This window comes from Lygodium microphyllum, chromosome 24 (assembly GCF_053477565.2).
Source record: "Lygodium microphyllum isolate KBCC chromosome 24, Lygodium_microphyllum_v1.1.10, whole genome shotgun sequence".
Lineage (NCBI taxonomy): Eukaryota > Viridiplantae > Streptophyta > Polypodiopsida > Schizaeales > Lygodiaceae > Lygodium > Lygodium microphyllum.
In genome coordinates, this window is record NC_141158.1 from 134,320,317 (window position 1) to 134,344,442 (window position 24,126).

A 24,126-nucleotide genomic window follows, 5' to 3' on the forward strand; every position below is an offset into this window, starting at 1 on the left:
CCACTATTCTTTCTTGTCTCGATGTAGAAGGTGCATTAGAAATAGACATTCCTAACTCCTTCTTCTTCTCCTTGGCTATGCACTTTCTATATTCAATGATGTAGTGTCCTAGCTTTTTGCAATAGTGGCACTTGCCCTTCTTGGCTTGTGTGTCCCCTGTTTTTTGCTACTCTGTGAAGCACTTGATGTCCTAGAGCTCTATGGCGCATTTTTTAGCTTGGCTGCCCTTGCCTTTCTGCGCCATGCCATAAAAGCCTACTTAGAGGCTATGACATCCACACCACTATTCTTTCTTGTCTGCTCTTTCTCGAAGAGCAAACTAACAAACTGAAAGAAAATAAGTGGCTGTGGAGAAATCCTCATGGTAAGGTTCAAGGCCGTATGAAAGGCTAAGTACGAGGGCGGCAATGAATTCAAGATAGTAGATATGAACTGTGCATCTCACTAATACTCATCTACATTTATAAGCTGCTTATGCAAGTCTTGAGTTTTATTTAGATGATCCTGTAAAAAATCACCCTCATCCATCTTCACCGTCTCAAGGTTTTTCTTCAAGAAAGAGATGTGTGTCTTGTTCTTTCCAGCAAACATTTCCTCTAAGGTTAGCTATGCTTCTTGTAAAGAAGCTGCAGAGACCAAATGTGAGGGATGATAGACTGTTGAAATGCCAATGCCTCGGTCTACATTCCTGGAGACCCTCCTGCAATAGGACCTTCCAGGTCTACCATCCTGGTGTGAGGCCGCAGACTACTAGCTTGCCTAAGAGGGCCATACTTTAATACTCTGGGTCTATGATCCCAAGCCCTCCCTTTGACCGATGCCGGATTATGGTCGCCCACACCACCTTGGCCCGGGAATCCCTGGAACAATCTAACCTAGCCCAGAGGAAGTTCCACACTAGGCGGTGAAGCTAAACTACACAGGACGAGGAGAAGCACCAACACGAGGCGATGTACCAAGCAGTCGCTAGGATGACCTGGTTAACCACCAACGCTCAGCCTACTAGGGAGAGACGAGCCATACTCCAATAGGTCAGCTTCCTCCGAATAGAGTCAAGGACTTGAAGAAACTGTTGGGCCGGAGTGATGTCGAGTCCCACCTGGAACCCTAGGTAACGGATGGTTTGCCCTTTATACATCCATCTAAATCCCAAGTGGACGCCCCACTCCGTGCTAGAGTCTGGGTCTATAAGGAAACCAACCGACTTTCGCAGTTGATTTTCGCTCCTGCTGCAGTACAGAACACCTCGAGAGCCAGTCTCACTCTCTCCAGCATCAACTCATCGTCCTCTATGTAAAGTGTTGTATCATTTGCATACTCCGAGTCTAACAGCTCTGTCTCCTCTCTCACTAGAAGTCATAGGCCATGTAACCCACTCACGCGTGACCTGAGGAAGTAAGGCATCACCTCTGCAAAGAGTAAGAACAGGTACGGGGCCAGGGGGCATCCCTACCAGAGCGATCTCTCTAGCCAAAACTCCTCCCCTCACCTACCAACTATGAAAACCCTACTGGTAGCCGATCTGTAAAGTGTAGAGACCCCACGGATCCATGCTTGGAGAAAGCCCAACCTCACGATGGTGCCCTCTAAGAAGTCCCAGTCCATCCTATCATAGGCTTTCTCGAAATACAGTAGTAGTATAGCCAATCCCTGACCACTGTGCTTGGCCCACTCTGTTGCCTCAAAGAAGGTGAAGACATTGTCTAGGATGCTCCTATCCTCGACAAAGCCTATCTGTGTGTCATGAATGATGTTTGGAAGCACAGGGCGGAGTCACCTACCAATCATTTTGTCAGTGCCTTATAGGCCACTAACAACAAGGTGATCGGTCTCCATTGGGATAGCTTCAACCGGTCTCCCCCGTCCTGAAGTAAAGATCTCCTAGAAGGCCAACAGTAAGGGGTCCTTCACCACCTCCCAGTAGGTAATGAAGATGGCCTTAGAGAGGCCATCCTCTCCTGGGCATTTCTGCCCATCTTGTGTATGAAAAGCCTCCTCTAATTCCTTCTTTGTGAAGGGATCTAGGAGGGAGCGTCCCATCTCCTTTGTGACGAGGAACGGGATGAGATCCCAGACTTTTTGTCTACATCGTTGTCCTCTAGCTGAGGCTATCTTCTATTGGAAAAGGCGTCTGTAGTACTCGGTAGCAATCTCCATCACCTTGTCTGGGCTAGAATGAATCCTCCCATATTAATCCCGAAGGGTGCGTATCTGCTCTCCTGATGTGTGGGGCTGATGCACGTAAAAAAACTCCCTACACAACGTGTCCCCCTTCCACGCCCAAAAGGCTGCTGAGGTGCGAAATGAGAACTCCGAACGCTTATCCTCTAGGCGGCGATGGCTGCTCGTGCGCGCAACTCCTGTGTGTGGAGGATGGGATTGCCTGGTGCCTCCTATAGTAATCTTTGCGTGGTTGCTAGGTCCCGCCACAGTGCCCTCTCCTCCTCCTAGCTCTGTTGCCTGGCCTGTAGGGCTACCTCCTAGCAGATACTGCTGGACTCAGCTAGGACCTCTGCAACCTTCTCTGTGATCCGGTCCCTCTTGCCCCACTCCCTAGTCCAAATCTGCTCGATCTGTCTCTTTATCTCCTCCCTCCTGTAGATTGAGTCGAGGATCCGACAGGATCGTGTGTCTAGGGTAGATGCTGGGTGGTCAAGTGATAGGAGAACCGGGAAGTGATCAGACAAAGTGGTGCCAGTCAACTGCCCTACCTGGTCCCCGCAAGAGCATCCCCATTCTTCCACATAGAACCTATCTAACCGCTCCAGCAAGACTCCGCCTAGCCGCCTGTATCCCCAAGAGAAGTCCAGCAACCTCAATTAGCATACATCTGGTAACCAGTATACAACTCCTTATTAGTATTCATGTCAGCATATAGATTACTGTACTAGCTTGCATACAACTACTACTTATTAGCATACATGCTACTACAAATAGCATTGTTAACCAGCATACATGAGACTGTTAACTAGCACATAGTGGCTTTAAATGGAACAGATAATAATGGCATGATAGTACACATCTCAATGAAGATATTCCATCTGGGATATCCTACTTTACACATATACATGGTTGGTCAAAAGTTCTCATACATTTGAGCCCTCATTTTTCTCAACTACTCAATGGCCTGATTGGTGGGATTAAGAAGATTAGCATTCCATGCTGAAATATACGTGCTCAAAACTCAGCTACATACCCTTCCGTTCAGGGACTGCAGGACATACCCAACTTGGTGGACAGATCTGGAAAAATTGAACCGTTGGATCCAGTTGATTTCTTCTAACTATTGGGATTGTTAAGATCTTACTCCAGCTGATACTGAATTAATATTTACTGATCTGCAATTTTCAGACAGAACAGCAGTGTGCCACATTCAGTGCTATATATACTGAGCTAGTCTCAATGCATTGTATGGGGGATTGTATATGAGGAAAAGGGACCAAGGAAGTGTGAGCAGACCTGACTCATATCTCTTATCATTGTAATACTCATTTTCAATCAATTCATTATCTCTTTGAGTGTGTCCAATCACTTCTACTGTTCTACTTTGAATTGAGTGAGTTAAGTGTTGTTCACCTCATTCTTAGATTTTTATGATGGTATCAGAGATTGGTCATCTTAAGTCTTCAACTTAGTTTCAACACTCTATTTGTCTCACTCAGAACCAATAAGAGGCTAGAGGCATTCTTCCTAGCTCTTGGCTAGATGATATTCCTAGCATATGTCTCCAGCATCTCTTCAGAAAAATCTAATCCTTTAGGTCCTTCATCATCTAAAATTGCTCCAAGCGACATCTCCTTGCTTGGTGATGTAAGTAAGCTAGATAAAAATAACTATAGCACATGGAAGTTCAAGATGCAAATGCTACTATCAATTAAGAACATATGGATTGTTATAAGTGAAGATGAAACGCAGCAAATTCACTGGATTGCAGCGAAAAGAAGACTCTTAAATATGTCAGAGGCACTTTAGTATCCAGGTTACTTTATGAGTTGACTTCATCTTTGAAGTCATTTGGATACACAGATGCTGATTGGGCTGGTAACATTGAGGATAGAAGGTCTGCTTCGGCATATTGCTGCTCATTGGGAAGTGGTATAATAAATTGTTCAAGCAAGAAGCAACCCATAATTGCATTATCATGTACTGAAGATGAATATAGAGGAGCAGCTAATGTCACTTGTGAGATTGTATGGTTGAGAACAATGCTTGCAGATATTATTGTACCAATTGAAGGACCAACTGAATTATTCCATGATAATCTCTCTAGTATCACCTTGCCAATAATTCTATTTTGCATGCGAGGACCAAACACGTCGAGATACACAACTAGCATTTCATGTGAGAGAGATTCACTGTTCCATGCATGATCAAGTCGCAGATATTCTTCACAAAGCCGCTTGGACTAGATAAGTTGAGTATCTCCAACAACAAGCTTGGAGCAAGTACACTTCTGTACTTGTGTGTGTGTGTTTTGGTTGTTTTGGGGGGGGGGGGGGGGGGGGGGGGGGGGGATGGGTGTTTTGTTTTTTGATAAAACTAACGTGCTAACTAGCACACAAGCAGCTACTAAATGAGCATACAGATAGTGTTAACTAGTAGATAGATTGTAGCTACTAATTAGCATACAGCTGCTAATCAGCTTTCATAAAACTAAGCTGCTAATTAGCACACAACCAGCTACTAATAGCATACAAACAGTGTTAACTAGCAGATAGATTTCAGATACTAATTAGCATACAACTGCTAACCAACATACTACTTATTAGGATTCAGGTCAGCATATAAATTACTATGCTAACTAGCATGCAAATACTTATTACCATACACTGTTTATTAGCATATAGGGTACTGCAAACACCACTGTTAACTACTAGCATACACAATGGCTTTAAACAAAAGAAATAATAATGACATGATAGTACACGTCTCAATAAATATATTCCATCTTGGATATCCTACTTTACACGTGTACATGGTTGGTCAAAAGTGCTCATACATTTCAGCCCTCATTTTATTCAACTACTCAACACCCTATAATAGTGCTGTCGTCCAGAGGCAATAACTTCATATCTAGCCATTAAGTTTTGCTGATGTGGGAAAAAAAAAATGCTCCTGAGATCACTCTCCACACACTGATTTTTGAAATTAAGAAGATTCTCATTCCATGCTGAAATATAGGTGCTCCAACCTCAGCTGCATACCCTTCTTGCATTTCAAGGACTGCAAGACATACCCAACTTGGTGGAAAGATCTGGAAAAATGAAACTGTTGGATCGAGTTGATGTCTTGTAAAAAGTTGTTCCCCTACTCATGATCTATATCTTGACCGTTGGGATTGTTAATAAGATCTTACTCCAGCTGATACTGAATTAATATTCACTGATCTGCAATTTTCAGGCAGAACAGCAGTGTGCCACATTCATTGCTACATATACTGAGCTAGTCTCAATACATTGTACGAGGGATTGTATTGTGAGGAAAAGGGAGCAACGAAGTTTGAGTTGACCTACTTTTTTCCCCTTATAAAGGAGGTAGTTACATTTCATAAAAAGAGCAAATCCAAGTCCTAATGTAAATTCCTACTATTATATAATACAAAGCACACATTTCTTTTAAAAGGTCTACTTGGTTGAGGTAGATGAGGTCCCATGGCTCTTATACCATGAAGACATGGAATCATCTACAAGAGGGGAGCTCAATGTGAAAGTATGCAAGAGAATGGAGTGAGAATGATAAAGATAAGGCTTCGCATATTTCATAATCCCTTGAGATCCTTAAACATAGCTTTAAGCCAAGATAATGTATGTGGTTTTTTTCTCCACCACTCATTTCAATGCCACATCCCCCATGTTTTTTAAATATGCTGGGTCTCTAGGGACTGGATGGTTGTACCCTTGATATTCCAATACTGGATATGTCCAGCTGGATATTTCCAATTGTGTTCATAGGAAAATTTTAATTTGTGTGAACCAATAAAATGCTGTTGATAACTGCTGCTTCTTACCAGAGAAGTGATTACATATTGGACGTTTATGAAAGATTTAGCAAAACTTCACTTAAATCCTTAAGATTTTGTCACGTTCTAAACACTAAATCTCGTTGAGATCATTGCTGCATGTTCAGTGGAGAAAATAGCCATTTCTGTGTCAAGTGGCATTTCTCCTAGCTCTTAACTTGGCTGAATAAAACAAAAGAGACCTACCAGCGTAACCATGCCAAGATTTTTTGTAATCCATTCAGGGCGTTCAGTTTTAGCATAATAAAACACGCCTTCTTTTGTGATTTGGTATAAAGAGTCTCTCATCTCAGCTTCCACAGATTTCATCCATACTTCTATAGGACCATCAGTAGCCACAGGCAATCTGAAATCATAGGTTTCACCTTCAGATGAATGCATGCCAATCACTGTTTTATGGCGTTCCCCAAAAACTAGGGCTGCACAATTGTCAAACATCTTAAGCATGTGCTCTTGTATTGTAGTCGGATCGGAGGTTCCAAGTACAGAAAGAAGTTCATCATCTGAAATAAAGAAAAACCTTGGAAAAGCATTCCGCTTCGTGTCCAAGTACCTGTCAAATAGCATATCAACAGTTAAGTCACAAAAAGAAAATTGTGTTTAAATACAATTTCCAAATAGAATAAACTTCCTTGCAGAAGACTTTAGATAAAATAAGGCTTTGCAAATAAAATTGACTTCCTTGCAGAAAACTGTAGATTAGACAATGCTCTTGCATAAAACCCTTTTCTGTTGTCGAAGAAAAGGCTCAAAAACAGATACGAAACAGAAACCAGTGGAGTCCTTGCTTTGAGTGTACACTACAAATTGCTCTTGCATAACCTTCTTCCTTCTTTGGCAAGCATAGGACTACAAAGAATATACACAGGGAAAACCAGTGCGGTTCTTGTTTGTTATCATACTAGTTCCAAAGCAATTTGCATAAAGCTGTGTGATCTTTTTAGAAAGCGGGTTTCTTTCTTTTTCTTAGAGAAATTTGTTTCCATCAGTCAATATAAAGGACCGATAGAAATTTCTGTGATGAAGACTGGATGACAAGAACTTTAGGTATTTGCCATTGTGCAAAGATTAGCTACATTGTACATAGGGTGGTGGTGCGAATACCCAGAAAGCAGAGGATTCTCTCTTTTCCATGGCAACCTATCGGATACAACGAAAATGTTCCCAGTTACACCAGTACTAGTAGGAGGATACATATGTGTAGCCAATCACAACCCTCAAGAGATGTGGCACGTGCCCAATGTCTCCATCCTCCTATTAGGTGGCTGGGTCTGGGTTTGATGAACCACCTGCTCTCACAATCTTCTACTATCTTGCTCCTCTGCCTAGAGCATCCTGTGAGTTCAGTTTGGTCTAATTCCTCTCTTTGAAGGCGATTGTCCTCCTCCGTGAAAGTGAACACCCTGTTCCTGCCAGTTGTGATGACCCGAAGGAGGATGTCCCTCTTGAGAAGAGACCAATCCAAGTCTAATTAGTCGCATCTGTCCTCCACCTGGGAGGGACTCCCTATCACATGGCTTCTATCATAAGTGTGGCCGGTCTAAGGACCTGTAATATCTGCCTCTACATCTCCTATGGTAGCTCCTGAAATGCAAAACAATATAGCGAAATCCTCTGACCAAGAGTGTGTCCCAACTCTGATTGTAAATAATGAAGTGAAGAGAAGAGGCTTCCTTTTTTTCTCTTCAACTATGGTTGGTGGTAGCAGATGGAGGCCAAAAGATATAGATCTCCAGGCTCTGATGATGGCAGCTGAAAATTTGACCTCAAAACTCCTCCCTAAGCTTCTGCTCCTTGTTAGAACTAAACTAAGATACAAAGAAGGGGAAAGTCTGCTTGACTAATCGGATGTATCTGTTTGAAGGATGGAGCCATCAAGAAAAATGTCTGCTTGCTTTCCATGCAACTCATCAAAGTCATGTTATTTTGGTAGATAGGTTATGCTAATGCACATATGTAGCACAAGAACAACTTCGTTTTTATGATCCTAATGCACATTCCTTTCCTAGATAATTCATTAACATTGAAATAATATAACAAAACAATTTCTGTCCAAGATTCTTGTTCTACAGCCATCAAGAATCAGCCTTACAACCAAAAATCTTGGAAGTGTGATTTACCGCCTATCCTAGGTCCCAGGAGGGATTTACTGGCTCATATTTCCTTTTACGCTCCTAGTAAGCCTCAAGAGGGAAGTCTACTACACCTGTTGGCTTTATTGCACTGCTAAGCTTGTGCCCAAAATACCAAATAACATTGTGTAGATCCACCCTCCGTGCTAACATGGGGCTAGTCTAATGCTCAAAACCTTGGTCTACTCCTTATGTCCAGCTGAACACATATGGCTTTCAAACTCATCTTTTCAGCTCATTTCTTGGCTTCTTATAGTCACATGACTTGAAAACACATCTTCGCCATTCTATTTCAATTCTAGCTTTCACCTTGCTTTTAGCTCCCTCTTCATGTGCATGAGTTTTCAGCCACTTTTTTAACTTGAGTTCCAACCCACAGTCCTAATTGATGGCTCCCTTGAATCCCACAAGTCTAGTGATGCTCCGATTTTCGGATAGCCTCCCTCTACAAAGACTAGTAATGAACATACTTTTTCCAAGAGGCCATATCATATTGCAAATAAAGTAATTATATTTTTCAAATGGATGTATTGTAATTATATGCTAAATTTTGAATTTCAAAAGGTAGTATTCTGCATGCTTTGGTGAAACTATATTTTGCAAAAACATGTACTGCACTGATATGTTAAAATTTGAACGTCAAAAGGTAGTATTCTGCATTCTTCAGTGAACAGCATATTTGTATGTATACTAATATATACTTGGCCATATGTACATAATTACAACTATTTGTTTTCATGCATTCATACATCTCTTATGATGACATCCTAGATCGTGGGTAGAGATATTCAAGGTGAATATAGCATTCATACATCTCTTATGATGGCATCCTAGATTGTGGGTAGACATATTCAAGGTGAATATAGCATTAGGGCAATAAAGTCCATACTCCATTAATGACTTTCTTTACTGAAAGAGTTACTAACGGAGGAGGTTCTATTATATCATCATTATAGAGTATGGAAAACAAGGATGTCTCCATTTGCATTTTCCTCCAAAGAAAGTTAGAACATTGATTGATGATTGATATGCAGACATTGGGTATGCAACATACTCTGCTGAGTGACCTTGTCCGTGCAAAGAAGAAAAGGGTGAATGTCAATGGCAAATAACAAGGCGCTCAAAAAGCAAATCCCTATTAGTAACTATCTCTCCAATATGGATAAATTTCTGTAAACGCTCCCTACCAACGCGCCGCTGCCGTCACCCCTGTGCCCCATCGAACTGCGCCGCCTCTTCGCTATCACTCTGCCCCCCCCCCCCCCCCCTTTGGCTTGTCATCAACATTGCGCCTCCCCTACTTGCCACCACATTACGCTCCCCCCTCCTCGCCATCGCCATCATGCTGCCCCCCACCCTGTGACCCCCACCATCACGTTGTGCCTGCACGGCCCCCCTCCCCCCCACCCTAAAGCTACCCCTCGCCCCCACCTGATACTACTCTCCTCTCCCCCCCCCCCACTCTGGCACCTCCCCCTCGCCCTGATCACCTCCACGCCCTAGTACCGGCCACATGCCTGGTCCCCCCCCCCCCCCGGCCCTGATACCTCTCCCGTGTTCTCTCCCATCTCATCCACCCTGCGGCCACCTGCCTACACGCCTCTCACACCATCATTCGTGGCGCCCGGTGCCTCTACCGGCATCAAAAAACAAAATCCACACCCCCCCGCCCCCGGGCCATCGCCCTCATCCCCTCCCCCGGTTGCTCCCTCCATTTGCAGCAACTCCCCCCCTCCGACAGTACAGCAATGTGTTTGGTAGGTTCTCAGTAGGGAAGCGCAATGGAAACCTCTGGTCAGACGCCAGTGCATTCTACGAGTGCCCCCCAGTCAAACACCTTGCGCGTTGTCCTCTCTGAGGAATAGCTCTTGGCCGTCCGCACCACTAAGCTAGAGCTTAAAGAAACAGTGATTTTCGGTTAGGTAGCAGGACACTCTCCAGCCAGGGTCCAGCTTCAGGATTGGCTCCACTCCACGCTGCGCATTGGCACGGCGCAAATCGTGGAGGCAGTCCTCATGGGCCGTAGGATCTTCATGGTTCGTCTCACCTCCACGGACGCAGCTCGGGAGTTAGTGGAGAGCTTGCCCTATGCCTCCACGAAGGGGGTCATTCACATGGTCCCCTGGTATAGCGGCTTCACAGTGGAGTCATTTGAGCTCCACAACAGTTTTCTCAGGCACCCAGTCACTTTACTTTTTTTTGGACTGGCAGTAGAGTACCACTAGTTAGTGGAGGACTTTAGTCAGCTCTTCGGCACAATTCTCCCTTCCTCCTTCGCAGATGCTGTGACAGCTGCAGGAGTCCCCAAGGTACGAGTGGCCGTGAAAGACACAAAGAGCATACCCAAGTTCCTGGAGATAGAGACTAGAGGTCACTCTTTTAGACAACAAGTCACTCTAACCGGGCAACCAGGGCAGTGCCTACGCTGCCATGACTTTGGGCATCAGGCAGCAGACTCTACGCGCTTCAGAGCCAAGGTAGCTCCGTCCTAAGGCTCATAGGTGGATGCTGACGGCTTCACACGAGTCCAGAGATGACAGACAGGGAGACGGCAAGGGGGGCCGCAACTAGCTTCACAAACACAGCCTCAACAGCAAGGGGCAGGAGGGCAAGCGATGCCCCCTCAAAAGAGCACTCCGCAACCGGCCCCACCCGATAGGGCTGCAGCCCCCCATGTCCACCACCTGTGCCACAGACTACCTCACCTGAGAGCCCACACCCACCCCCCCTACCTCCCATGCCCCCCCCACTAACCCGAGCCCACGCCCCCCCCCCACCCACCATGTACCTCCGACCATCCCACTATCCCTCGATCTTCTTTTCCCCCACCACCTCCCCTGTCGAGCACCCCCCCCCCTCCGATCCGCCCCCGATTCTGGTGATCCCTCCCAAAACCACCCCCCCTCCTCCCACAAGAGGTGATGAGCTACACACGCCTACATCCTCCTCGCACCAACAGTTCTCCCCATCCCACACAGCCACCAGCTCATCTGCCCCTGCCACCCATCACACTTTCCCGAGACAGACACAACAGTTGCCACAAGAGTTCTTCCGCAATGGCCCATGGTCCTACCTGAAAGTTGCGGAGCGGGGAGAGTTCCCACTACCTCTAGGGGTGGGGATCTTCGTGGTTCGTAAGTCAAGAAGGAGCAAGGTCCATCTACTAGCACCACCGGATGGACCAAACTACGCCTTCTTCTTTTAGTCCTCCCACTTAGGGGTTTGGACGACGACACAGATAGACAAGGAGTTGAAGAGTTAGGTGGAAGACCACATCTCCCAGTGGATGGGAGATGAAGGACTAGCACTGTCCACGCAGCAATGGCCTAGCTGCATGATGGACATTAACTAGTGGGCTGGTGCTGAAGTCCCGCACTTGAGTATCATCTTTCGAGCCCCTCCATTGTGGAGAGCTCCGCGGGATGTGATCGAGTGGCCTCTGGCACAAGCGGCCCGTTTCTATCAGTGTACAGAGTCACAACTCTCAGCATGGCTGATTAATGCATTGATGGTACCACCTGGAGCATCTATCACCCCTATGGTCCTGTCGAAGGCCACCATGGGGGATTGGAGTTTACCATCCAGACCTGCGGCAAAAGCACACTTGCATGCCTCATAGTTTGTCCTCTTCATCAGTAACTTCCACACCGAATAGATGCCTATTCGGTCAAGCACAGGTTTCCCCATGAGCTTACACCTTGCATCATGGAATGTGAACAGTCTCCACTACAGTGGGGCACGTGGTTCCACAAAGTTGAATGTTCGTCAGGAGCTGTAGCCTGCTCTTGCCGGACGGATCGACATCCTACTTCTACAAGAGCACAAGCTCACGCCCACCCAAGCCCAACGGGTAGGAAAGGTACTCCCGGGCAGCTCCCGCACTTTCTTGGAGCATGCCATAGGTGCCCACGGCAGGAGTGGAGGCGTATGCACCTCTATCGGCTTGAGTCTCACCGCCTCTGTACAAGACCACGAGATGATAGTGGCAAGGAGGGTTTTATGGATCAGACTAGACGTTGGGGACCCGTGCCTGGGAGTCCTCAATGTCTATGCCCCTACGGAGGTTACGGCACGCAGCACGTTCTGGGTGGAGATCAGGGAGGGACTCCCACAGGTGGACTCCTGGATCGTTGGAGGAAACTTCAACAACCAGGAGGCATTGAAAGACCAACAAGGTAGAGGCAGAAACTACTAGGGCATGGCCGGGGAGGAGCAGGACGCAAAGGAGATATTTCTACTGGTAGTAGGTGCACGCGATGTATGCCTGGAAAGACCCTGCCTTCCACAGGAGGGAGAGGTCACTGGACTTCTCTTGGGGATACATGCAGCTAGGTGGAGTTCTACTGGAGCGGTTGCATAGATTTTATGTGGGAGAGTGGGGAGGCTCTCCTGGAGGCCAGATCCGCAATTGGCGGGCACCACATTGTCCGATCATTGCCCGATTCTCCTAACACTAGACCCCCCAGCATCTGCCCTAGACAAACGATCCTGTCGAATCCATGACTCGATCTATAGGAGAGCGGAGGTGACGAGACAGATAGAGCAGCTTTGGACTAGGGAATTGGGCAGGAGGGATCGGATCGCAGAGGAGGTTACAGAGATCCTAGCCAAATTGAGCAGAATCTGCCAAGAGGCAGCCATACAGTCCAGGCAGCAAAGCTGGGAAGAGGAGAGAGCACTCCAACGAGACCTTACAGCCACGCAGAGATTACTACAGGAGGCACCAGGGGATCCCACCCTCCACGGACAGGAGGTGTGAGTGCGAGCAGCCATTGCGGGCCTAGAGGACACGTGCTTAGAGTTCTCTTTCCGCACCTCAGCAGCTTTCTGGGCGCGGAAGGGGGATACAATGTGGAGGGAGTTTTTCCAGCTGCACCAGCCTTGCACCTCAAGAGAGCACATACGTAGCCTCCGAGATTAGTATGGGAGGACCGCTCTAGCCCAGACGAGGTGATGGAGATTGCCACTAACTACTACGATCGCCTTTTCCAGCAGGAGACAGCCTCAGCTAGAGGACATCGATGTAGGCAGCAAGTCTCGGATCACATCCCATCCCTCGTCACAGAGGAGATGGGGCACTCCCTCCTAGCCCCCTTCACAGAGAAGGAACTAGAAGAAGAAACATAGAAAGTCAAGAATTGGAGCTCTCAACCTGTTACATCGCAAGCTGCCCCCCCCCCGTTCTGCCTGATCACGCCCGTCATAGCTCGACCTCACCATCGTCAACGCCCGGTTCGCCAACTCGCCCCACCCCCCCCCACCGGTGCCCGACGGTTCGCAATTGTGCTCCCTCCACCCCGACATTTCGCCTCCCCCCCAACATTTCACCTCCGCCCCGACATTTCAACCTGCCCCACTGTCTTTCCCTTCCGCCCCGACATTTCGCCCTATCCGCCCCGACATTTCACCTCCCCCCTGACATTTTGCCTCCGCCCCGCCATTTCGCCTTGCCCTGCCGTCTTTCCCCTCTACCCCGACATTTTGCCCTGCCCTTCTTCGTCATTTCGCCCTGTCACACCCTCGACATCTCACCTAATCCCGATCAAAGGATTCAGCCCTGCCTTTCCCGCCCCAACAATTTCGGCCGCCTTGTTCTCCTGCAAGGGGGGGCGCAGCCAGCCCCTCAGACCCAATCTCATCAACAGGGAGCGGGGGGGCGAGCGACGCCCCATCGACAGAGCACTCCATAGCACCCCCCTGTCGGTCCCACTCGGCAAGACCGCAGCCCCCCACATCCAACACTCGCGCTACGCACTACCTCACCTGAGATCCCACAGTCCCCACACCCCATCATCCCCCCCCCCCACCCCCCACTAACCCTAGCCCAGAGCCTCCCCTTGCCAGGGCCACCAGCCCCCCCCCCCCACACCCATCATCCACTTCCGTCCATCCCACCATCCCTCAATCTTCTTCCCCCCCACCACCTCCCCTGCCGAGAGCACCCCCCCTGATCCGCACCCGGTTCAAGTGATCCCCCCCAAGCCCACCGCCCCCCCTCCCACAGCAAGTGAGGAGCCACACATGCCTACATCCTCTTCGCACCAGCAGTCCCCCCTCTTCCACACAACCACCAGCTCATCCGCCCCTACCACCCATCACACTTTCCCGAGATAGGCGCAGCTGTTGCCACAGGAGTTCTTTTGCAGTGGCCCATGGTCCTACCTGAGAGTTGCGTAGCGCGGAGAGTTCCCACTACCACTAGAGGTGGGGATCTTCGTGGTTCGTAAGTCAAGGAGGGGCAAGGTCCATCTACTAGCGCCACCGGATGGACCAAAGTACGCCTTTTTTCTTAAGTCCTCTCACTCAGAGGAGTGGACGACTACACAGATAGAGGAGTTGAAGAGTCATGTGGCGGACCACATCTCCCAGTGGATGGGAGAAGAAGAACTAGCATTGCTTGCACAGCAATGACCTGGCTACATGATGGACATTAACTGGTGGGCTCGTGCCGAGGTCCCACAATTGAGTATCATCTTTCGAGCCCCTCCACAGTGGAGAGCTCCGAGGGATGTGATCGAGTGGCCCTTGGCACAAGTGGCCCGATTCTACCAGTGTACAATTCACGATTCTCAGCATGGCTGATAGATGCATTGATAGTACCACCTGGAGCATCTATCACCCCTATGGTCTGGACGCCCGATACGAGTGCCGATAGAGCCTGGGGAGGTATGGGCCACTAGGTTCTCACTAGCACGCATCCCCCTACAGGTAGCACGTAGAGTGGGCGGCGCCCCATAGGGGACTTTCTTCACTGTTCAGGAGGGGGGACGTCTGGCCCTTGACAAAGGGCAGCAAGATGAGGGGTTAGTTGCCCTTTCGTAGAGGAGGATTCAGGTGATGGGCCTTCAGGGAAAGACATGGCGAGCCGGATACTGCAGTCGCCAAGAAGCCACCGAGGTTCCTAGAATACACTACCAAGATTGGCAAACACGTACTGTTGCAAGAGGATATGGATTGGGCTCCGTCACATAGCAAGCACTGGGCGGAGCACAGCATCACGGAGCCATTCCAACGGACCTTCTAGCACTGCCTATGGAACAGCTGGAGGCCGAGGAGGGTATCGTACTTCTTATGGCTGGTGACACATGGAGGCTGGGCGGTGGGAAGTTGGCTTGCCCAGATGCAGAAGGAGAGAGGTTGTAAGCGCTGCACACAACAGCCTCTGAAAACCCCAAAGCATTGCCTTTGGTCATGTGAGGAGGCACAGCTCGTGTGGAGAGGAGCATGCCGCATCCTTCACCGTATAGCACCCAGCCTTGGATACATCTCATGGGGAGCTTTCTGTTGGCAGGCAGTCAACCAGAGCCGTCACCTTCTATATGAGGGCAAGATGCAAGACACGATATTCATCATCGAGGCAAGGTCATGCGTAGTGGTCAGCTTGGAGGCTCTACCCATCCGTCTAGTACTGGAGCCCACAGTAGACCGATCCGAGGTATGGGAGATCAAGGGGAGTCTTACTGGATAGCATATCTGGAAGGCTCGGTGTCAGGAGACTTTCGGCGGAGAGAGACTTTCAGCACAGGCAACCTTAGCAGAGCTCTGGACCTCCATTATCCACTCCCTCCATGGCCGTTGGGATCAGGTGCAGGACAAGTCCAAGGCTCGCCAGGAACTCTGTAGTCATTTCATGCATACTTGGGGTGGCCAGGACCTGTTTTTCGTGATGCAGGCAGGCAGCCCCAGATGGCGATACACCCCCCCTCCATGGCTTCTTGCCCCCATCCCCCCCAAACCGCCCTGAGAGGCTTGTATTCATTATGTATTTGTGACTTTGCATCAGCTCCAGCTAGTCTGTTGAACATGAGCACTCCATTGTAATCAGTTTTTTTTTAGTAATATAATCAGCCACATTTTGTTAGGAAAAAAAAAACTCTCCTCCAATCCAAGTGGTTATTTCTAGAGATTAACTATCTCTCCAATCCAAGTGGCTATTTTTTGCCCCTAAAGCTACATTAACTGTGTCATGCATGCTGTGAATGTCTCCAATCAATGTCCTGTAATGTGATTATTTCTGGAGATTCACATTTCCCAGTCATATTTAGGAATCTGATTCTTGATGTGCTGAGCTAGAGGAGATGCAAAGGCATTGCCTATGGGATCATCTCCAAAGGACAAGAGGTAGAAGAGTGCCCTCAAGATGGCCTTCTATGGCACAATCGAGAACATGGTTGCGATTTTGGGGGGCCGTAGCTTGAGTCACAGATAGAAGCCCAGCTTGTGCACCACTATGTTCAACATATCCAAATTTTCTTGAAAAATATGAAAAAGTGTAACTCTATAGATTTAGATCAATGCTAGCAATAGAGCAATAAACATTACAATAAAAAGATAACACAAGGCCATGTTTAAAGAGACCATGAATAGAGAAGAGAATATTATTATATTATAACATTACTTATAAAACAAATTACCAAAAAGCCAAAATAATTTTTTTGCGTAAAAAGTTTTGAGAAATTGTTGATTGTGGATATCCAAGCCTTTCCTTTTCATCACCACAATACATGTTTACTTGTGTTAAAGTTTGTTACGATTTCTTCCTTCTTTGTCTCTTTAAATGTTACATTGCTTTGTTAATTTCAAATACTCTTACTGCTTTCTCTTCTGGCTGCTCTATGGACAAGCTTTTGCAAATGCATTGGTAGAAATTTTCTCGACTATTAGCTTTCTCTGCTCCTTCGTTAGGGCTTGTATAGCTAAGATAGCCAAGACTAGTTTGTCACCTTGAGCCAACCTTAGTACTTTGGCTTCCACGATTACAAGCCTGCTTTACCAAAATAAACGCTGGGCTTGCCTCTTGCATAATAATGGAGTGAAAAGCCCCGCATGCCTTCCTCACATGCATCATCCACAAGAAGGTCATTCAGGTAGTGGAAAGACAATTTAGGATTATAACAGCAAACATCAAGGACTCTGGTTTGGATATCATGAAAAATAAAACAGCTCTTTGTGGGCCCCGCATTAAAAACAACAATAATCTCAATCGAGATATCGATGTAGCGGCATTTGTCGGCTTGATTCCATTCCAACTACTCGCCAAAACACTCGATTCAAGGACACTGTCCCAAAAGGGAGGTGATTGCTGTTATTATCAGCTGGTACATCTGGACTTCATGGTGTGGTCACACTAGATCTCCAAGATAGAGAGACTCCTGACATCTAGATAGAGGTTATCCACATTCTCCAAGCAAGAGGCGGGAGGTTGCAAGGTGGTTCTGAGAGGATTCTGGCACCTTCTTTCACCTTTATATGGTCTGGAATTATAGGCCACCAGATTGGTTGTTTACACAACCACTGTATCTATGGTCTACTTAGCTCCTCTCTATAGGGATCTTTTTTCTTTGTATGTTTCCTAAACGAAATTTTTTTCTCAGGTATTAATAGTATCTTTCTTTTCTTTGGAAAAATGAAAATTTAGGTCTAAAGTGTTTGAGTCTGATAGGAGTAAAGAACCCATGAAAATTTCATTTTAGGGAAGCATGCTGACATATGTGTTTATAAGTTAGAAAGAGTCAAGTTCCTAAAATTTTGGAAATTTGTGCTACCTTGAAGGCATGTCTCCCAAACAAAAATAATATAGTATGACTAATGATACGTAATTGTTTCTAGGTTGATTGCACTTTTACTTGCAAGAGAAGGTCACCTACTTCTAGTTATTTGAATTCCATACTCCTAGAACTTACTGGAGTATAATGGATCTAATTTCCAATAAAGGGGTTTCTCATAGATGATAAGACCAACGACCTTACATGTGGCATAAGTGCACAAGGTTATTTATATTTAATAACGTTAGTGTGGGAATGGTTGGAAATCTGTTTTCAATAAAAATTATTGTTGCTAAATTGAATTTGATATTTTGTAAAACTTGCATGCAATAGAGAGAAAGCATATAAAGCTTATCCTAATTCCTATCATATAGATCACACATATAGCGCATTGACAATGTAATATCCCCATACGACCCCACCCCAAGGAAATTTTCATTTTTTTTTTCTGAATTTTTTTAAAACCCCTCTCTCTTCCCTGCCGACTGCATGGCGGGAAGAGAGAGAGAGAGAGAGAGAGAGAGAGAGCCATGTGGTAAAGGGAGGGGGCACGTAGCCCAGGTGGCGGGTGGTACTGCCGTGCCACCTCTCCCCCCCCTCCACCTATAAATTTTCCCTCCTCCGCTGCAGGTTGGGGGGGCTCAGCTCCTCTTGGCTTTCAAGAGACTCTTCTCCTGCCCGTGTTGGGTGCGGTCAGAACCTTGTCCTCTGCGCCTACGGCAGTGGCATACCTCATCAGCGACATGCTTTTTCTCCCCCATCGTCAGAATTTTTTTCCCAATCGGGTTATTAAAGCACGCCACCCCTGCCTCCCTTTACGTCAGCACTTCCATTATTCGTTGACTTCAACGAAACCCCCCGACGTGATCCGCTTAAAGGAAGTGCAAGACGGATCGGTGGTGGCTATCCCATAGTTCCACCCGGCCATCAAGGTGGCTAGCGATAAGGGGTTGGAGAGGTATCGACGGGTGATGGCGAGACATCTTTCAAGAGGAGAAGGAGGGTGAGAGAAGGGAAGAGAAGGAGGGTGAGAGAGAAGAGTGAGGAGAGGAGGAGAAGAGAAGAAAGAGAAGGGAAGAGAAGGAGGGTGAGAGAGAAGAGCGAGGAGAAGAGGAGAAGAGGAGAAGAGAAGAAAGAGAAGGGAAGAGAAGTGTGAGAGCAGAGGATCGAGGTACAGCCAGATTCAGTAGACAGTGTGAGAGTGAGAGAGACAGAGTTGAAGCACGACACCCAAGAGAATAGACTGAATGAGTGTAATCTGAAAGTACAAAGTACAACCCTTAAACCTTAGGGTTGTAGGGGGGTGTTCACACCCGACACACACTAAGTGCCCAAATGTGTGTAACATAAGCACATAAGTACATACGAAAATAAGACCATAAGTCTGGGGGAAAAAACCTCTCCTACCGAGAGTAAAAAGTGCCCCAGTGTCCTACTGATCACCGACACTCCCATATGAGCGTAGGCGTAAGTAAGGCGTGAGTCAAATACCCAACAAACCCCCCTGAAGTGAAGAGTGATCAAGAGTACAAGGATCATCCGCCACCAAAGGATATCAAATTTAAAGCATCGCGAAATGCTTCAAATTTGTCACGAGGAAGAGCTTTGGTGAAGATGTCTGCCACATTACTGGTGGTAGGACAATAGACAAGGCTGATATCACCTGCATGTAGCCTCTCTCTGACAAAGTGATAGTGAATCTCAATGTGTTTCGTGCAAGCATGAAACAGTGGGTTCCGTGCGAGCATGAAACACTGGGTTCCGTGCCACTGCAATGGCACTCTGACTATCAGTGAACAATGGAGTAGGCTCAGTAACAGATACATCCAAATCAGCTAGCAAGCGTCTAAGCCATACGCATTCAACTGTGGTAGTGAAAGCTGCCTTGTATTCAGCTTCACATGACGATGTGGCAACAGTGGATTGTTTCTTGCTAAGCCAAGAAATGAAGGAAGTGCCAAGAAAGAAACAATTGCCACTAGTGGAGTGACGTGTATCATAATCACCAGCCCAATCAGAATCACTGTAAGCATGTAAATGCAGTGGTCCCCCCTTGGCATAAAGCAACCCAAGAGAACGAGTACCCTGCAAGTAGCGAAAAACACGCTTGACAGCTTGCCAATGTGACATACGTGGCTGATGCATATACCTGCTCAAAGCTGAAACTGCAAACTGTATGTCCGGCCTAGTATTGCATAGATAGATAAGACATCCAACTGCAGGAGCATATGCATGTATATCAAACAAATCACTGTCATCATGTAATGACAGTTTCAGTCCAGGTTCCATGGGAGTACAAACTGGCTTGCAATCCTGTAAGCCAAACTTATCAAGAAGCTGCCCAATATACCTTGACTGTGATAACCCAATACCTCGAGCAGTATGTATGAACTGGATGCCCAAGTAGTAATGCAAAACTCCCAAGTCAGACATGTCAAAAGTTTGCTGCAAATTTTGTTTGAATGCTGAAATCTGATCAGCATGTGTTCCAGTGAGCAAAAGGTCATCAACATAAAGACATAAAATCAGCATAGATCCCCCTTCTTTACATACGTAAAGGGTAGACTCAGATGAGCTGTTTAGAAACCCTTGACCAAGCAAGAAAGCATCTATCTTTTCATATCAAGCTCTAGGAGCTTGTTTTAAACCATATAGTGCCTTTTTGAGCTTGCATACCAAATGTTCTGAGCCTTCAACTGCAAAACCAATGGGCTGCTGTACATAAACTTCTTCCTAAAGTTCCCCATGTAAAAATGCAGTATTGATATCTAGCTGATGTACTGTCCAACCATAATGTGCAGCCAAAGCAATCATAGACCTGATGGTCGTCATACGGGAAGTAGGAGCAAATGTCTCCTCATAATCAATGCCCTTTTTCAGTGCGTAGCCTTTAGCTACCAGCCGTGCCTTGTATTTATCAATGGATCCATCTGCTTTTCTTTTCAATTTGTAGACCCATTTCGTTCCAATGGCTTTCTTCCCAAATGGCAAGGACACCAAATCCCAAGTTTGATTCTTAGTAATAGAATCTAATTCAGCTTGCATGGCTGCCATCCAATGCACACTGTGTTGTGCATCCTCATAACATTCAGGCTCTTCATTATTAAAAGTACTTGCTGCCATAATAAACTCCATAGTATTTGCTGAATCATGCAAACGAGTTTGCCTTCTAGTACGACCAGCCATGGGTGCATCCAAAGGACTATCTTGCATAGTCTGCAAATACCATCTAGGTAGTTGTCTAGCATCCTGGCTGTGTGCAAGCTCTTGCTGAATTTCTGTTTCAGCATGATGCTGAATATTCTGATCAGCCAATGGCTGAATTTCTGCACTATCCATAGGAGCAGCTGGCTGAACATTAGGTTCATTTTGTGAACCTCCAGCTGAATCACCAAAAGTAATGGGCAGCAGCCCTTCAAAAACATCATGGGCAGCCTGATATGTGTCCAAACCTGCCAATGATAATTCTGATTTTTCATCAAAAACAACATCCCTGCTGACAAAAACCTTCTTAGTAACGGGATCATTGAGTCTGTAGCCTTTGCTCTCATTGCTATATCCCATAAAAATGCACTTAACAGCCTTGTTGTCCAATTTTCTTCAAAGTACCTGTGGAATATGAGCATAGGCAAGACGCCCAAAGGTACGAAAGTGACCAACAGAAGGTTTACGGTTGTTCCAAGCCTCAAATGGTGTGATGGTCTTCAAGGCTTTGGTAGGGCATCTGTTCAAAATATGGCAAGCACACATGACTGCTTCCATCCAAAAACTATGAGGCAAGTTCTTTGCATTCAGCATACATCTGGCCATCTCCATGAGTGACCGATTTTTCCTCTCTGCTACCCCATTCTGCTGTGGAGTATAAGCTGTAGTATACTGATGTACTATGCCCTTCTGCTGCAAAAAAGAATTCAGCATAAAGGACATGTATTCCCCCCCTCGGTCCGAACGGAAAGTCTTAATGTGGCATCCAGATTGGTTTTCAACAAGTGCACTAAAAGCCAAAAATGCATCATACACTTCTGACTTCTTTTTCAAACAATAGACTCAGCAGAAACGTGTGAAGTCATCAATGAATGTCACAAAATAATAGCAACCACCCAATAACATGGTCTGCATAGGCCCACAAACATCTGAATGCACCAACTGCAATCTGGTTGTTGCCCTAAAAGCAACATCACGAGGAAATGAGAAACGATGCATTTTCCCCAAAATGCATCCCTCGCATAAGTGGTCAGGAGGTCTCTCCAAGAGAGGTAAGCCATCCAGTATCTAAGTACGCTGTAAAAGCATCAAGCTGCAAAAGTTTACATGCCCTAAACGAGCATGCCATAACTCCGCCTGTATCATAGCAGGAGTAAGAGTGGATGTCAAGTATGCTGACTGATCTACTGAAAGAGCATCCAACTCATATAAACCATGACACAAAGATCCTGTCAAGACCAATGTCATGCATTCTTTTTCTCGAACCATGCAACGGTCATCATCAAAAGTGACCTGCATACCACAACGTGCCAAAGAAGAAATAGAAAGCAAATTCTTCTTTATTCCAGGCACAAACAAAGCATCTTGCAGGCGGAGAATAGAGCCATCAATGGCTGTGAGCTGAATCTCCCCAATACCACGAACAGGGTATGATGCATTATTGGCACACTGTACCGATTTCCCAACGGGAGGTGCACTAACTGAAGCAAACAAATCTCTGCGAGATGTGATATGTCTAGAAGCACCACTGTCAAAGAACCAAGTGTCAGCATCCTCTGTAGAGCTAAGTGCTCTATCAGCCCAAGACATGTCATAACTGCAAGTGTAAAAACAATAGTCCCTGTCCACAACAAAGGACGCAGACTCACTAGCAATGGAAGGAGTAGTAGAAACAGACATTCCTGACTCCTTCTTCTTCTCTTTTGCAATGCGCTTTCTGCACTCAGTGATATAGTGGCCAAGCTTCTTACAATAATGACATTTTCCTTTCTTTGCTTGCATCCCCCCTTGTGACTGATTCTGCGATGTGCCCGAAGTGCCAGAACTTTGTGGAGCATTTTTCACCTTGCTGTTCTTGCCTTTCTGTCTTGCCACAAAAGCCTGCTCAGAGACTATAGCATCCACACCACTATTTTTCCGTGTTTGCTCCTCCTCTAGAAGCAAGCTAACCAACTGAATAAAAGTGAGTGGGTGCTCAGCAATCCTCATGGTGAGGTTCAATGCAGTATGAAAAGACAAGTACGAAGGAGGTAGGGAATTCAAGGTGGTGGATATCAACTGTGCATCCGAGAAATACTCATCTACATTCATGAGCTGCTCCCTCAAGTCCTGAATCTTGTTTAAGTGATCCTGCATAGAATCACCTTCATGCATCTTCAGAGTTTCCAACTCTTTCTTCAAGAAAGAGATCCGTGTCTCATTTTTTCCTGCAAACATATGCTCCAAAGTCAACCATGCATCTCGTGAAGAAGATGCTGAACGGATATGAGGTATGATGGACCGCTGAACTGCCAGAGCAATCAACGACAAGGCCTATGCATCACGGGTATCCCAAGCTTTTTGAGCTGCAGTTCTTGGAGGAAGTGGCTGAGGTGGAGCGGGCTAAGGTCCCCGTTGTCCACGTGCGCCATGGGGAGGAGGAGTAGCGGGAGCTACAACTCCTGGTCGAGTTTCCTCTCCACTCACATAATCCCATAAATTCTTGGCCACTAATACATTTTTCATCATGAATGACCAAAAGGAATAGTTGTTTCCGTCCAGTCTGTCCTCCTTGGATACATACGTAAAAACATCACCTCCCTGATTTGCCATGATGAAAAATTTCCAAAGACAAAATGAGCAATGTCAAAGCAGTACGAACTGAAAATCTGCAAACTTCCAGAAATTGCAGCAAATACGTTTCTGCAATTAATGTGCAAGGGCGTACTCTGTCAGAAAACTGTCTTTTACTGCACGCTTCCCAAGGTGCAAATAGTGCAGTGCAACACTGTTATGTCAAAATCCCCAAATTTTTTGCCAAATTTCTGTCAAAAACAGTCTTTCTGTGACTGTATCAGCAGTCCAAATGCAACTATCCTCCAAATACACAAAAGCCCCAAAATGTCTAACGATCCTGTCTAAAAATTTGCATGAAATTTATCCCTGCACTTGCTCTATGTTGCCGCGTGTGAACCTCCGCTTCCAGAACTATGTTGTGGGCTGAAATTTTTTTAAAAAATGTTTAAAATTGCACCTGACGTGGAGCAGACAGGCATGTGAACGTAGGCGGGCAGTTTGGCGCAGGACAGGCTGACGTGGTCACCTGACGTGGTCATCTGGCGGGCTGACCAGTCGCGAGTCTGACACGGGCAAGCGGGAGTTCGTGGTCACAAACGGGGGGCAGTTTGTGGTCACGAGCGGGTGTTGACTCCGCCTGCAGGAAACGGGGCCCTGGCGGACGACGTGG

The 24,126-nt window shown here is 46.5% G+C and overlaps 1 protein-coding gene across 1 annotated transcript in view; it reads right to left on the reverse strand.

The window, feature by feature from the left end:
• Positions 1-24,126, reverse strand: part of LOC148015682 (dynein-1-alpha heavy chain, flagellar inner arm I1 complex-like) — a 338,732-nt gene that overhangs the window by 199,836 nt on the left and 114,770 nt on the right. The window contains exon 32 of the mRNA XM_087665230.1: positions 6,206-6,572. Coding sequence (XP_087521356.1) covers positions 6,206-6,572 — 367 coding nt within the window. The remainder of the gene's footprint in view (positions 1-6,205; positions 6,573-24,126) is intronic.